The following is a 15,835-nucleotide window of genomic DNA, read 5'->3' as shown; positions in this document are numbered from 1 at the left end:
TCAGTTTCTTGTATGATTAGGCCATTTATGATTTACCCATGTATTACATGAGTTTTATATCATTTTTATTATATATTTACTTAGTCGCATTTAAAATGACTTTTATATCTTTTTATAACATTTAAATTATAAAGGCCCAATGGTAACCCTATCCACACCCCCACCTCATTCATACCCAACCCCAAACCACCATCTGCCCTTTTTCGTCTTCTTGATCACCATTTCTCATCGATGACTACATCACCACCACATTCATTTGTGCGGTTCTCGGATTACAATACAATTGTCATAATCTTTTGTAAAATCGATCATATGTGCAACTTTAGATTCTAATATAGCAGCTAACATCAAAATTAAAAAAACAAAAATTAGGAAAACATAGTCATTTATGAAGTTTTTGGAAATTTCTGACAAAAATTAAGGAAAATGTTCAAAACAATCCTCACAGCCTTCAAAAATTCAGTATCGAAATCTAAAGAACACAAGAGAAATATTAATAAGATCTTGCAAGTCAACAATATCCACCAAGCCACTGATAATCGATAGATTTTGTCAAGTACAACCATGGATTAAAGTTGGATTTTCATGGATTTGGTCATCATCTTCATTTCCCCAAACCTATGTCATCACTAGTTTTGATTTGGTCTTCATCTTCACCTGGTTAAGTATAGCCATGGACTAAAATTTGGGAGTCTAGAGAGCATCAAAATGGGATAACGATGTAACATTATAGCCATTATTAAAAGATACATAGTTTTAATGAAGCAATTTCCACTTGATCCATACAAACTTTTGAACCGTTACATATGAAGTGCAATTTATAGTTGAGTCTAAATTGCACCACAAGCATCTCTATGTTTTATATTACTTATTTTTGTTGAGTGGTAAATAATTCATTATAACGTTGATTTATAAAGTTACAAAATCTCTCAAATACATTACCAGTAATTAACTGGATTAGTATATTATATTTAAAATAGAATTCACACTTTATTTTAATAAGTTCAAATAATTAATTGAAAAAAGAGTGGGTAGATATTGCATTATAAATTAGGTCCTCACCAACACACCTCTTTTGTCATATCATTCGTTTTTTCGACTCAAATCGAATCTTCCACAATGGCCAAAATTTCCTTGTGCTTCCTTCTTCCACTCTTCATCGCCTTCTCACAAACATCTCCGACCACCGGAGCAGATTCCACCTTCGTGCAATCCGTAAAACGAAACCCAATGAAGCTCCGATCAGAAAAACTCAGCCACTTCCGATTCTACTGGCACGATATCATCAGTGGCCCCAACCCGACGGTCGTCAACATCGTGCAACCGCCGGCCAACAACAAAACGGGAGCCATCGGAACCGGATTCGGTATGATTAACATGATCGACGATCCATTGACGGAAAAACCAGAAGCAGATTCCAAGTTATTGGGGAGAGCACAAGGGTTCTATGGACTGGCGTCACAGGAGGAAGTTGGGTTGTTAATGGCGATGAACTTTGTGTTTTCAACAGGAAAGTATAACGGGAGTACTTTGACGATTTTGGGGCGGAATCCGGTGTTTCATAAGGTGAGGGAGATGCCGGTGATCGGAGGAAGTGGGCTTTTCCGGTTTGCTAGAGGTTATGTTCAGGCGAGTACGCATACTTTTGATTTGAAAACAGGGGACGCAGTTGTTGAGTATAATGTTCATGTTTTGCATTATTGATCTTGTTGCTTTTGTTTTTTCAGGCAACAAGTTAATTAAATCAATTTGTTTTGGTTATGTTTGATGATTAATAATTTATGTTTTTTTGAGTTTTTCTTTTGTTGAAGTTGTTTTCAATTTGTAGTCGGTGGCACTTTTTCATCATGGTGTTCATTGTGGTCTCATTTAGTATTCCTTAAAATAATACAATAAAAAAGTGTTTGGCAATTTTTATTTTATTTTTACTATTAAAATAGATTGTGGAACAGGCCTACAAACTTTTTTTTTTTTTTGTATTTGTTGTAATAAACATGATTGCAAATGTTACTATAATAGTTTTATATTATTTTTTTTAGTAATAGAATAGAACCGAACAGACTTGGTAAGTGTTTGGTATTGACAATCTGAGAGCTTTTAGTTTTTAGTTTTAATCAAAAACCCGATTTAAAAAAAATGTTTAGTTATACGAACGTTAGCTTTTAGTTTAAACAAAAAAAAATCAAATCTAAAAGTTATTTCACATAGCGTTTAAGAGAAAGTTATTGACATTTTTAATCAATATCCAGAATTACCTTTAAAAATATATTTATATATTTATCTTTTTTTAACAATTGTTTTTTATGTAATTTTATACATTTTAAAAGCTTTCAAGTACTTTTACTACACACATATAACAAATAAAATACACACATATAACAAATAAAAGCTCCAGCTTCCAGTTATCCGTTACCAGCTATTAACTGGCAGCTGTTATAATAGCTGCCAGCTACCAAAGCTATTAACTGTCAGCTACAAGTTACAGACTAGTTTTATCAAACACATACATCTAAATACAGATTAAAAGCCGGTTATATTTATTTTCATTTTATTTAAACTTTATACTGGTTATATTTATTTTCATTTTATTTAAACTTTATACTTTGACACATTATACAAAAAGGTTTTTCTTTTATAAATCATCATCAATGTTATAATAGCTGCCAGCTACCAAAGCTATTAACGATACATGATAACTACAAGAACATAAAGGGTGTGTTTGGCAAAATTAGTTCTCTAGGATAAACAATCTTAATCAAAGTAATAGTTAGGGTTAACAATTGTAACCTATTCGACGTAATAAATAATAATTACTTGAATATTATATGTTTCATGATTATTATAATATAATAAAATAGGAAAAATCAGTCGAATCGTCCGTAAATTGTAAAAATAAGTGCGCCAAAACATATATATATATATATATATATATATATATATATATATATATATATATATATATATATATATATATAGGAAGTATACGTCGTCCCGATCCCGAAAATATAAATTTCGTCGAAATCCAAATCCGTATGAATTAGATATGATTTTTATAAGATATAAAAGTCAGTCGCGCACAACGAATGTATGACGTAAAAAGCTACGAAGAGAATAGTTGACTTTTAGCTAATGCGACCAAAATGAAAATCGTAGTACTCCTTAAAATAGGAATTTTGAGAAAAAGAATGTAAAAAACGGAGTCCGTACGAGAGAGTTATGATTTTAGCAAAATCATTTAATTTTATAAAAAAATGGACAAAAATATAAATTCAAAATTAGCCGACAGAGTCTAAACGAAAGTTGTATATCTCGTCGATAACTACGCATGGATATAAAGAACGTCAAAAACGAGGTTCGTATGAACGAGTTATCATTTTTAATAGCACATTTACGTATTAAAATAAAGTGTAAATCATATATACGTATACATACATATACATATGTATATATCGTTAGAAAGGTATCGACGATGCGGTCGTTATAAGACTAGTGTTGAGTACTTTTGACATTAGTTTAATACAAATATCATTAAATCTATTTAAAATAGTATTATAAATGGGTGTTTAGTCATTTATATAACTATAAGGTCATTAAGTAACTATGGAGGTAGTTTTTGAAAATTCAATCACTATAAATAAGAGCCTCTAGCTCTCATATTTCTTGCACCATTCTCTTGATTCAAGAGTCTTTCCCTTCTTATCCCCCGAGCATTTCGGTCCCTCGTGATTCGACTTCTCTTTCTGTAGTTTTAGTATAGTAAGGTGAGCGCTGAAGCGCTGCAATAATCTTTCTTAGAAAGATTCAACGACGAAGTTCTGCCCTTGCAGAGCCCGACTCCTAACTAAAACTCTCTTGTAAGTAAGTTATGCTTACCCTATTTTAAATATAACTTATATTTAAAATTAGTATTGTTATTATGAACTTATAATAAATATTTGAGCTATTATTATGACTTATATAAGTGTCGTTATAATATCATTTTTAACTACTCGCGGTACGGGGAATCTGGTTTAAAGGGCCGCATAGGGTTGTTGGATTTCAGAAGTGCTATATGCCAAAATGGTCATGCCCTCCGATGTTTTATATCTTGCCCCTGTCTGTACATAGTGGTTGGAAAATATTGTTTAAACGTTTATATAATAATAATAATGCTAAGACTAATAATTAGTCACGGTAAATATTAGACTAAAATCTAGTGGTAATAATATTAGGTTTCGTCGAAGGAAATTATATTATTAAGAAGCGAAGCGCTGTCCGAGTTTGGAATCATCACTTTAACAAGTGAGTGCATAGTTACTTTCATCTTACACATAGATATGAAGTATTTTATATAAATTATGTGCTATGTGTGTATATTATTTGAATACTTGCTTTCTATGCTGGATGAACGATTGTATACATGTTTAAAATAATTTAAACTGTATATGTATTTTATATCTAGAAATATGTTGGGTAAAACATGGGTAGATGAATGATGAGAGATGAAAGATGATATGAGTGAACATTGGCAGCTATAGACTTAGTGCCTAACAAATAACATCGGCAGCTATGGACTTAGTGCCTATCGAATAAACATTGGTAGTTATGGGCTTAGTACCTGTTAGATAAACGTTGGTAGCTATGGACTTAGTACCTGTTAAATAAATGTTGGCAGCTATGGATTTAGTACCTATTAGCTGAACACTGGTAGCTATGGATTTAGTACCCGATGAATGAACTTTAGCAGCTATGGAATTAGTGCCTTACGAACAAGCACTGACAGCTATGGACTTAGTGCCTATCATATAAACCCTGGGAGCAATGGGCTTCGAAATGAACGAATGCAGGACAGATGATTCTTAGGGTAGATCCTTAAGAGTAACGAAGATAATGGGGATGGGTAATTGGGTTGATTGTTTGATGTTTAAACATAATTAAATTATTGTGGGTTGAAAACCCTATGTACTCACCAGCTTTCCCAACCTGACCCACTCAAGCTTATTTGTATCACAGGTGTCGATATGAAGCTACTTTACACTGAGGGATTTAAAAGAGATGTATATCACTAGTGTAAATGAATGTAAGTTTTGTTTATGCTTATGTTTCTGTATTGACGATGACATCCCAAATGTTTTAAAATGGATAAAAATACATTTCTTCGAAAATGCTTTGATAACGTATTTATCATGTTTTTCTGGGAACAAATTCCGCAACATTTTTATTAAAAGAGGTACTCTGATTTTTATAAAGCATAAACAAAATCGGTCTTTTCTGGCCGTGAAAAATGAGGATGTCACATAACGTGTAGCCGGTAGCCGGTAGCTGGAAGCTGTAACTTTTATTTGTTATATTAGTGTTTAGCAAAAGTAGCTAGAAGCTTTTGAAATATATAAAATTACATAAAAGGATAAATTTTTAAAAATAAATAAATATATAAATATATTTTTAAGGGCAATTATGGAAATTGATTTCAAAAGCTTAGTAATGTTTTGTTAAACGTTACATGAAGTAGATTTTAGATTTGAAGTGTTTTGTTTAAACTAAAAGTTAAACGCTCACACTGTCAAGCGAAGTTTTTTGTTTAAACTTGAGCGTTTTGTCAAAAACTAAAAGCTAGAAACCTCAAACGCTTCCAAAAAAATCCGTGTCAAAAACACCTGAAATATAATACGTATATAATAATACACGAACCTAAATTGGAAACAACAGAAGCAAAGGCAAGAAAGTAATATCTATTCAACACATAATAAAGAATTTTTACATGATCACAATGTCTTTGATGTTACAATCAAAAAGATTTTGTAAACAGTTAAGATATTAAGTTGACGAAATCATTCACTTTCGAATGATTGTATGTATAAATAAAAAGACGAAGTGTTAAGGACCTGCCTACTACAATACAACGTTCATAGGTGTTGACACAAGGTCAAAAGTAGGTATATGAGTTGTAAATCTTTATAAATTGACATATTTACAAATCTAGCTTTTTCTTTCTTTAATTATTTTGTAAAAAATAGCACAAATTAGCCATTAGCCAAAAAATAACCACTGAAACCGCAGACAAGATTAACTCATATGTTGTTTTGTGCCTCATATTTACAAATCTAGCATTTTTCTTTAAATATTTTGTATTAAAAAAAATTCATTTCCCCCCACAAAATCGCAGATGGCATAGGTATTCTACGGTTTCCTCCCATCTCAACTGTTATTTCGTTCGTCTTTCATTCTTGGAGATTCGAAGAACGAAACCGCACATGGTCTATTGTTTCGTCTCATCATCTGCTTTAATTTTTTTTATGTTTAAACGATTGAGTACTTCATATAATGTATGATACGAGGCTTTTATAGTAACTTGTTTCTAGTATTTTATTCTCATGATAAAAAAATGCTTACACATGTTGTAATCTAATATAACATCTCTTATTCATATTAAGTATGGCCTCTCCTTGCGGTTTCATCCTTAAACTATTGTTTTGTTCATGAATTTTGCTGAATCAATCAAAATATCATAGAAACTATTAAATATAATCAAACCGAAGCGTATAACAATGTTTACATCTGCAACTAAACCTATAGAATAAAAAAAAAGGGAAACAAAACCGCATATGACATGCCATCTGCAATGTACACGTTTTTAATGCACATTTCGTACATCAACGACTTTTACAGTGCATATGGGATTGTCATGGTTTTGTTCTTTTTTTCCAATTTTTCAAAAAAAAACAAACTCACAATTACTAAATTTCACGCTAAATGATATATAACGATAAAAAATTAAGTATAGTACCACTAATTGATTGTTGTTGGAGCCTCCATCATAAAAAATTTCGTACTTCAGATATTAAAAAATGACTTAAAAATATTTTTTTTGTACTTTATATATTATGGGTTGATGGGCTGTGCAACAACAACCCATTACATGAAAGAGCACACGAGTTGGGTAAAATAACTATCAAACAACAGACGAGACAAGAAACAACATGCGAGTTAACCTCGTATACGGTTTCAGTGACTATTTTTTGTATAATAATGAAGGAAAATTGCTAGATTTGAAAATCTCTCTTATAAATTTAGTGTTGGGAAGTTTTCTTGCATATAAATAATTAATTATAATTATAATTAAAAATAGTGTATAAAAGTTTACATAGAATATATAGAAAAAGAGTTCAATTTATAATTATTCACTAAACTTTTAAATTTATGTTCATTTGATCACTTAAGCCTTTTTAAGTTTTAAAAATCACTAAACTTGTTAAAAAAAATTCTAAAATACTCATTATGACCTGTAAACATATTTTCATTTTTTCTTTTTTTGCTATCTAAATTTATTGAACTTTTTTTTGACAATTTAATGTTATTGAATCTTTTTTTGCTATCCAAGGTTATTGAAATTCTTATTCTTTTTAGTCTCTCTAAGGTTCTTAATATTTGTTTGGTTATCTAAGGTCTCTTATAGTATATTTTTTCATAATTTGTTTTTACAACTTCATTTTCTATAGGTATCTAAGGTCTCTTAAACGTCACTTGAATATGGAAGTCATAACTAAAAATTTGTGCTAACCATGGGAAAGCTCCACACAAGGCAGCCCTACATGAGGCAACTTATGCTATTTGATTGTCCCACCCGACAACCTATACTGTCACGCACGCTTAATGGTCAGTCCGGACAACTCAACTTGGTTCTTTTGTCTAGTGGTCAACTCTAAGAAAGGTATCCTAGTCCTATACAACTTGAGCTCTCAAGGAAGCCCATGGGGCATTTGGTTCCAAAAAATGAAAATATTTGTTGCATTCGTCCAAAGTATCTACACAAATCACTCATGAATCGCACCCATAACCATGATCACTACCACATCCACGTCTGCAACGGGTGGAACTATGACTTTCATCATTCAATTAGATGATATGTGACTGTAGAACTAGTATAAGTTTTCCGGTTCGCCCCCACCTATGTGGGACAACTTGTTTTCATTATAAAATTTCATTTTTTCCAGTTTAGTTGTCTCATTTTTGAGAGTTTATATCTTATTCACCTTAACTCCAGTTTGGATGTGCAATATATTGTTTCGAAACCCTTGTGAAGGATAACGAAACAAAGTTAAATCTTACATAAATAGAAATTAAATATTCATATTTACACATAAAAAATGGAAGAGAAAACATATTTATTTCTATTACTTTGTAAGTCTTGATACTTTTTATCATTTTTACATATCCTATGAACTTCACCAAAAAAGTGTCTCTGTGTATTTATTGAAGCAAAAAATAACAATTATCCATTGATATTCACGGCTAGCCAAAAACCGACTTTCAATATTTAAAATTGATACGCCGTTCGATCTATATCGTGTCATGGTACATATTAGATATAATTAGAAGTGGGAGCATTAACATCATCATCCTTATTATTTACCACATGTTCAATAAAATTGTGTTTACTAAGAAAATCAATAAAATAAAAGTGGGATCATTGTATAAATCATTATGCTTGGAATCATTAAACATTTTTTTTGTCTAGAAATATCTATTTGTAGACCATTATATAGAATAAACACTTTCTTGGCCTTGTGCTTTTTTTTTTTCTATTTTACGCACATGATGGTTGTCATGAAAAACATGTTTTAAATAACAAATATTATTAAAAAATAGTGAAGATATAAAATCTCATATAAGCTTCTAATTACTTTTTTTTTTTGTTAAACAAAATAGTTGACCATTAAACAAATAACGAGAACTTTCAAATATATACCACGAAAGAACAACCTAACATGTTACCAATCAAACCAAAAAAGTTGGCAATCAACATATTTTGTTAATAATACTGTATCAATTAATGGTACAACATTTTAAATATCATTGTAATACCGTAGCAACATGTAAACAATGTTTTGAACACAATGTAAACCTATTAAATATTCAATGCATCAACATTAAGGTTGATGATGAAAACCTTGCAATGTATATGCCTCCTCTTCTTCTATCCTCACATTGTACATCAAAACATATCATACGGTCTAATGAGACAGAAGAAGTTGCTATATCTTCAATGAGAAGGTATATTTCATTTTACGAGGAATGCCATTATACTTTACTTTATTTACTAATATAGACTATGTAATTTAATGTTAATTTGGTAAAACTTTCAAGTACGTTGTAGTTATATGTTGCTTTCATTAATTATTATAGCATCCTAATTCAAACCTTAAAATTTTACTTACATAGTCCGTAAGTAGCAGTTCTATTGCATCTGTGGAAAATTGGAATTTCATCTTCCCTAAGGACTCTCGTAATTATAAACAGAATTGTTTCAAGCTCTAAATATGGGTGACCATGAAGACGAAAGATGTGCAGCATCATGAATATGGTAGGGGTAAATTGATAAAATGAATAATTATGAAATTCATTCTTCATACAAGAAGCCTAAGCTGATTCACAATTGGGTTTTTGAAATTACATGTTCCATGTGTAAATTTTGCTCATGTTAAAATTGTAGCATTAAACTTTTAATCGTATTAATTTTGGATCAAAATAATTAGGCCGTATTGATTTGGTATGTATTATATCGTTGTACGTCTCATCCATTAAGGTGTTTTTTGTCGTTGTTTCCTTTTCAACTTCTAGCATCTTCCGTCTTCATCCTATTGTCCGACTTCACATTTGATTTATTATTTTCTTCTTAGGTTGTTGGGAGTGGGGTCTCTAAGACCCTCGCTGCCATCACTAGCTTATGCCAAACACCGCCCCTAACTCTCTCTAGAGGGTTCGCCAAATTAAACTCGTTACACCCACAACGAGAGGAGAGAGAAAGATAATTGGGTTGTGATTGGTTGTGGGTATTTTGTATTTTTTTTTTTAAAAAAACAAAACTTATTAAAATCATACACTACCACTATCTACCTTTTTCAACCTTTACATGCTAAGCTTCGCTTGCTGCTAAGGCAATTAGCTCTGCTTCCATTGTTGAATGAGTTATACATGTTTGTTTCTTGCTCGCCTAAGAAATAGCACCGCTAACTAGAGTATAAATCCAACTACTTGTCGATTTCGAGTCACTGGTGTGATCTATCCAGCTAGCATCAGAATACCCTTATAGTATTCCATTTGATGAAGAATATGTCAACTCAAAAGTACTTGTCCTTTTCAGGTATTCTAGTACTCTACCCACTGCCTTCCAGTGCTCCATCTCTGGATTGACAGTATACTAACTCAGTTTGCTTACAGCAAATGTGATGTCAGGTCGAGTGTAATGTGTAGCATACATCATGCTCCCAATTACACTTGCATATTCTAGTTCAACCACTACTCATCCATAATTCACATTTAGTTTCACACTTGAATCAAAAGGAGTATTGAATTCCTTAATATTCAAATTTTGAAACTTTATCAGAATTTTCTCTATGTAATGAGATTGACTCAAAGAAATCTGACGGTTTGTCTTTTTCACCTTGATACCAAGAATTGTATCAACTTCACCAAGATCTTTCATCTTAAAGTTCGAGTATAGGTATTTCTTCATCTCAAGAATACCTTATAGCTGAGTGCCAATGATCAACATATCATCAACATAAAGACAATTACTACTATGTAATCGGATGTGTATTTGGAATAAATGTACATGTCAGCATTGTTGTGATGAAATATGAAAGCAGTCACAGTGGTGTCAAATCTCTCATGCCACTTTTTGGGAGCTTGCTTCAACTCGTACAAGGAATTAATAAGTCTACACACTATATTTTCATGTCCAGGTATCACGAAACCTTCATGTTGCTCCGAGTAAATATCCTCCTTGAGATAACCATTCAAAAAGGTTGTCTTCACATCCATTTGATGAATGTACAATCCTTTCAAAGTTGATATTGCTATGAGAGTTCTAATAGAACTAATCCTAGCAACTAGGGCATAGGTATCAAAATAATTAATCCCTTCTTGTTGCATGTAGCCTTTAGTAACTAATTTTGATTTATAGGCAGATATGGATCCATCTGGATAATATTTTCTCTTGGATATCCATTTGGATCCTATGGGTCTCCTTCCCTTGGGTAGATAAGCTAACTCCCAAGTTTCATTATCCATAATTGAGTCCATTTCATCATTGATGGATTCCTTCCACAAAGGAGCATCTCTAGACGTTATGGCTTCAGTAAAGGTCTTAGTATCATCATCCAAGTTAACGGCGAAGATGACCTCTCTTGTCACTTTATTTTGTGTTCCTTCGACCAAATAAGAATAGAAATTGTCTCCAAAACTTTTCTCTATTCTAGCCCTAGTACTTCTCCTTGTGTTCTCAACAATAGGAGGAGGTAGGAGTATTTCTCGAGAAGTACTTGTAGATGTTGTATGACTGGAGTTTTCATTATCCCAAGAAAACTTGTCCTCAATGAATTACACATCTATGGATTCCACAACAACACCTGATTCAATATCTAATAATCGGTAAGCCTTGCTATTGTGAGCGTATCCAATAAATATATTGTTATTAGCTCGTGCTCCCAATTTGGTTCGCTTAGGATCGAGAGTCTGATAACAAGCAACACACCCCCACACTTTCAAATAGTCTAGGTTAGGCTTTCTACCTTCCACAAATCATAATGGTTTATACGAATCACACGACTAGTGATCCTGTTATGAAAATAACAAGCAGTCAATATTGCTTCCCCCACAGATTGGTTGGTTGACCTGATGGTTCAAGATACATTTGACCATCTCACAAAGGGTTCAGTTCTTTCTTTCAGCCAAACCATTCTATTAGGGAGTATATGGTGAACTTCTCTCATGTTTGATTCCATTCTCTTTAAAGAATGTGTCAAACTCTTGGATGAAGTATTCTCTGCCTCTGTCCAAGCGAAGAATTTTGATGTGTCTTTCAAATTGATTTTCGACTTCAGCCTTATACAATTTAAATGCATCAAAAGCTTCATATTTTGATCTCAACAAATAAACATGTAAATATCGACTGGAGGCATCACAGAATGTGATGAAATACCTTTTTCCTCCTCGAGTAAGTATTCCATTTAATTTACATATATCATAATGAATCAACTCAAGTAATAATGTATTTATGTTAATTGATGGAAATGGTTTCTTTGTAAACTTTGATTTCACACAAGTTTCACATTGTTCAAAATTTTTTGAGTCATATTATAACATTCCTTTAGTTTGCATTTTTCAATGTTTTTTAACATTAGTGTATGTTAAGCGTTTATGCCATAAAGAAATTAAACAAACAAAGTAACCAGAAAAGTTCACTTCATTCACATTAGCAATCATTCCATCAGTTACATCATTCATACCCACACAAGACACATCTTCAACATTAGAACCCCCACTCTCAACACTTGACCTACTTGAACTACCCTCATCACTAATGGAAAGACAATACATTCCTGAATAGTTATTTGCCCTTCTAACATATCTTCTTCCCTTAGTGGTCACAATCATGCCTTTCTCACGCTCCATCTTGAACCCACCTTTGTCAAACTTATCTGCAGAAACCAACCCTTTCGAGATAGTAGGAACATGAAGAACATCTTGAAGTGTAACCCATTCAACACGTGTGAACTTCAGACGAACATCACCTCTTCCTTGAACTTCAGCTCTCTGACCATCAGCACAGACAGTTGTCGTTCCTAGTGACATTGTATGGTAAGTGCGGAAGATCAATCGTTGCCCACAAACATGCACATCGACTCCAGTGTCTACGAACCATCCTCGAGCACAAATTGCTCGGGTAATAAAAGAGATCATGAAAATCTCTCCAAGGTTCACACTTGCCACTATATCAGTCACTTGCTCGACGGCATGTGCAACCGGTCCTGATTTGCGATCTTTGCATTCTCTCGCATAGTGCCCAATCTCTCCGCAGACGTGGCAAGGTCCGGTCCTCTTCGAATTTGAGTTAGGAATTTTATAAATTGGTTTCTTGAAGCTTTGTTTCTTGGGTCCCAATTTCCTTTTGTTTTGTCCCCCAGACTTGGTCTTATGACCAGAACCCCCAGCTGATACATGGTGCACACTCGATCCGACTTTACCATGCTTGTCTCTGATGCGAGTTTCCTCCTTGATGCGAAGGGGTTTCATCAGATCACCCAATTAGTAGTCCTCATATTTGTGCATCATTCTCTTAGAGAAGTCTTTCCACGAGGGTGGCAGTTTTGTGATGATCGCACCAACCTGAAAGAGTTTTGGTATCAAATGGAGAGCGCCTCAACTCTGGACCATCAGCACAGACAACTACCGTTCCTAGTGACATTGTATGGTAAGTGCAGAAGCTCTATCATTGCCCACAAACATGCATATTGGCTCCAGTGTCTACGAACCATCCTCGAGCACAAATTGCTCGGGTAAGCGAAGAGATCATGAAAATCTCTCCAAGGTTCACACTTGCTACCATATCAATCACTTGCTCGACTGCATGTGCAACCGGTCCTGATTTGCGATCTTTGCATTCTCTCGCATAGTGCGCAATCTCTCCGCAGACGTGGCAAGGTCCGACCCTCTTCGACTTTGAGTTAGGATTATGATAACTTGGTTTCTTGAAGATTTGTTTATCGGGTCCCAATTTCCTTTTGTTTTGTCCCCCAAACTTGGTCTTATGACTAGAAGCCCCAGCTGATACATGGTGCACACTCAATCCGACTTTACCACGCTTGTCCCTGATGCGAGTTTCCTCCTTAATGTGAAGGTGTTTCATCAGATCATCCAAGGAGCAGTCCTCAAATTTGTGCATCATTCACTTAGAGAAGTCTTTCCATGAGGGTGGCATTTTTGCAATGATCGCACCAACCTAAAAGAGTTTTGGTATCAGATGGAGAGCACGTTCAGCTTGTTGACCATGACATGGAGTTCATGAACTTGCTCCATGATAGGTTTGTCATTGGCCATTTGAAACTCTAGGTACTTTGACACTAGGTACTTGTTGGTACCTTCCTCATGTGCCTTGTACTTGAGTTCCAAAGCACTCAGCTCTCTTGGATTTTTAACCGACACATAAATATCATAGAGCCGATCATACAGTGAGTTCTTGATGTGACCCACACACAGTTCCTCAGACTCTCTACGCAGAGCCCTATGCTTTTCCAGATCAGAGACGATCATTGGATCCACAGTTTTCCCCACCTCGGGAATTGGATCAGCAGGAATTGGGGTAGTTTTGGGTCCAAAACATAGGCGAGCCTTGGCACATGAAGCACGAACTTGACCTTGTCAGCCTAACGGGTGTAGTTCTGACCATCGAATCGGTCAAGCTTGGCAAACTCTTGTTTCATGTAGTGGAGACTAGCAGTTGGGATTTGGGTGTCCATTAGTATATTAATTTACCACAAACAGGAAATTAAAAACTTTTAAGATTGTTGTATATCAGAACCAATAGACACGCAAGGAAACCGACAAATAATTTTGAGAATTATATGTCGATTAGTTGTGAATAATAGATCCAATTATAATTAATATGATTATCAACTGTCATCCAGAAACCAGATTAATCCTTCTAGATTAGATCTGATTATAAGAAAGGTAGACAGAGAGTGTCCTGTTATTGGACAAAAAATAAATGCAATGCAATAAAATAAAACTGGCCTGTTAACGGTTGATCTTGAACATGTAATAACTGCACGGATCAAACGCCTATCCTTGAAGGTTTTTACTTCGCTTTTATCGGTTGTAAGCAATAGAGTAAAACCCCATGATTTAATGCAAATTTACCGAGTGTCCAACAACAATGGAAAACGATAAACGTAAAGTGAATACTGAGAAACCGGGAAGAAATTGTATAGAAAATGAGAGAGCTTTTAATTTTTATGTGTATCAAATACGGCTCTTAGGGAGGTGTATTTATAGGCATCGAAACCCTAGAAGGCAGAAAAGGGGCCCACATGGGCCGTCCCCTGGAAAGCCTATGTTGACGACTTGCTCTCCAAGCTATCTGTTTTCTAACCCTTCCAAAATATCTTGTTGTCATATCTACGAAGTCAACCGTTTGACCAAATCGGTCAAACCTACTTGACTCAAACTTCTCCAAAATTAAAAGATCCTCAGCATCGTGCGAAGTGCCAAGTGAGCCTAAATCGCGCCATTTCGCGTACTTGCGGCGTTGGCTAGTGCTAGGCTATGCTAGGCCCGCGTGTGTGGGCTTGTTCCATTCCTTTGATCCACTAAAGCCTTTGACGGCCTATCAAGGGAAAATACTTATAAACTTACACAAGGTTTCTTCCCCCACCAATGTGGGATAGAGGAAACTTGCCAACTTGCAAAATTACCTTTATAATTTCCAACAATGTATTTTAGGGCTATTCATAGTGAAGCCGATTCAACAAAGAATCAAAGGTTGAGATGCCAAAAAAGTTTTGCATCTATATTCCTACAAAGCAAAATATGTGGAGAACACTAATACCAAACAATTAGCAGTAGAAAATCATAAGCACAATTGAGATATCAAGTAACTAGAAGCAGAAAAGTCATCCATTTCATCTATTTCAACGATATCAAGTAACTACAATGAAACATCTCATATACAGGTACAATGTTAAAGTATAATTAAGATTTGAGCATCGACTCTAAAATTCTTTAGCTTAAAAACTGATGATTAAGAGCAAGAACCCAAGAGGTGAAATGGTCCCAAATCATACAAAAAAATCGAGTTCATTACGTCGATTTAAGAAAAAAAAACCTTAATTGATGGTTGTTGTCGCCGAGTTTTGATGAAGCTGGAGGCAAATAGGTGGACCGGAGGGAAAATGGTGGAGGCAAAATGTGTACACGTCGAGAGAAGATGATCGAGGCGGAGGTGTATATGTGAATAAAAGGAGAATATGTAACGTCTCAAAAATCACAACAAATTTAAACTTTTCAAAACAACTCA

At 34.1% G+C, this 15,835-nt stretch overlaps 2 protein-coding genes across 2 annotated transcripts; one reads left to right on the top strand and one right to left on the bottom strand.

The window, feature by feature from the left end:
- Positions 1-1,070: 1,070 nt before the first annotated feature.
- LOC145157826 (dirigent protein 22-like) lies at positions 1,071-1,911 on the top strand. Its single transcript, XM_079076815.1, has one exon. It carries the CDS (start codon positions 1,120-1,122, stop codon positions 1,702-1,704), a length of 585 nt encoding a protein of 194 aa, XP_078932941.1. The 5' UTR covers positions 1,071-1,119; the 3' UTR covers positions 1,705-1,911.
- Positions 1,912-10,282: 8,371 nt separating this feature from the next.
- Positions 10,283-12,615, bottom strand: LOC145120223 (uncharacterized). Its single transcript, XM_079056036.1, has 7 exons — positions 12,205-12,615; positions 11,963-12,069; positions 11,673-11,865; positions 11,366-11,496; positions 10,595-11,320; positions 10,507-10,513; positions 10,283-10,465 (listed from the first exon to the last, which is right to left on the bottom strand). The coding sequence occupies exons 1-7, from the start codon at positions 12,613-12,615 to the stop codon at positions 10,283-10,285; spliced, it is 1,758 nt and encodes a 585-aa protein (XP_078912162.1).
- Between the last annotated feature and the right edge of the window lie 3,220 nt (positions 12,616-15,835).

This window comes from Lactuca virosa, chromosome 1 (genome assembly GCF_052849685.1).
Source record: "Lactuca virosa cultivar CGN04683 chromosome 1, Lactuca_virosa_CGN04683_v6, whole genome shotgun sequence".
Lineage (NCBI taxonomy): Eukaryota > Viridiplantae > Streptophyta > Magnoliopsida > Asterales > Asteraceae > Lactuca > Lactuca virosa.
The sequence above is the reverse complement of the archived record's forward strand: the minus strand, read 5'-3'. Positions and strand labels throughout refer to the sequence as shown.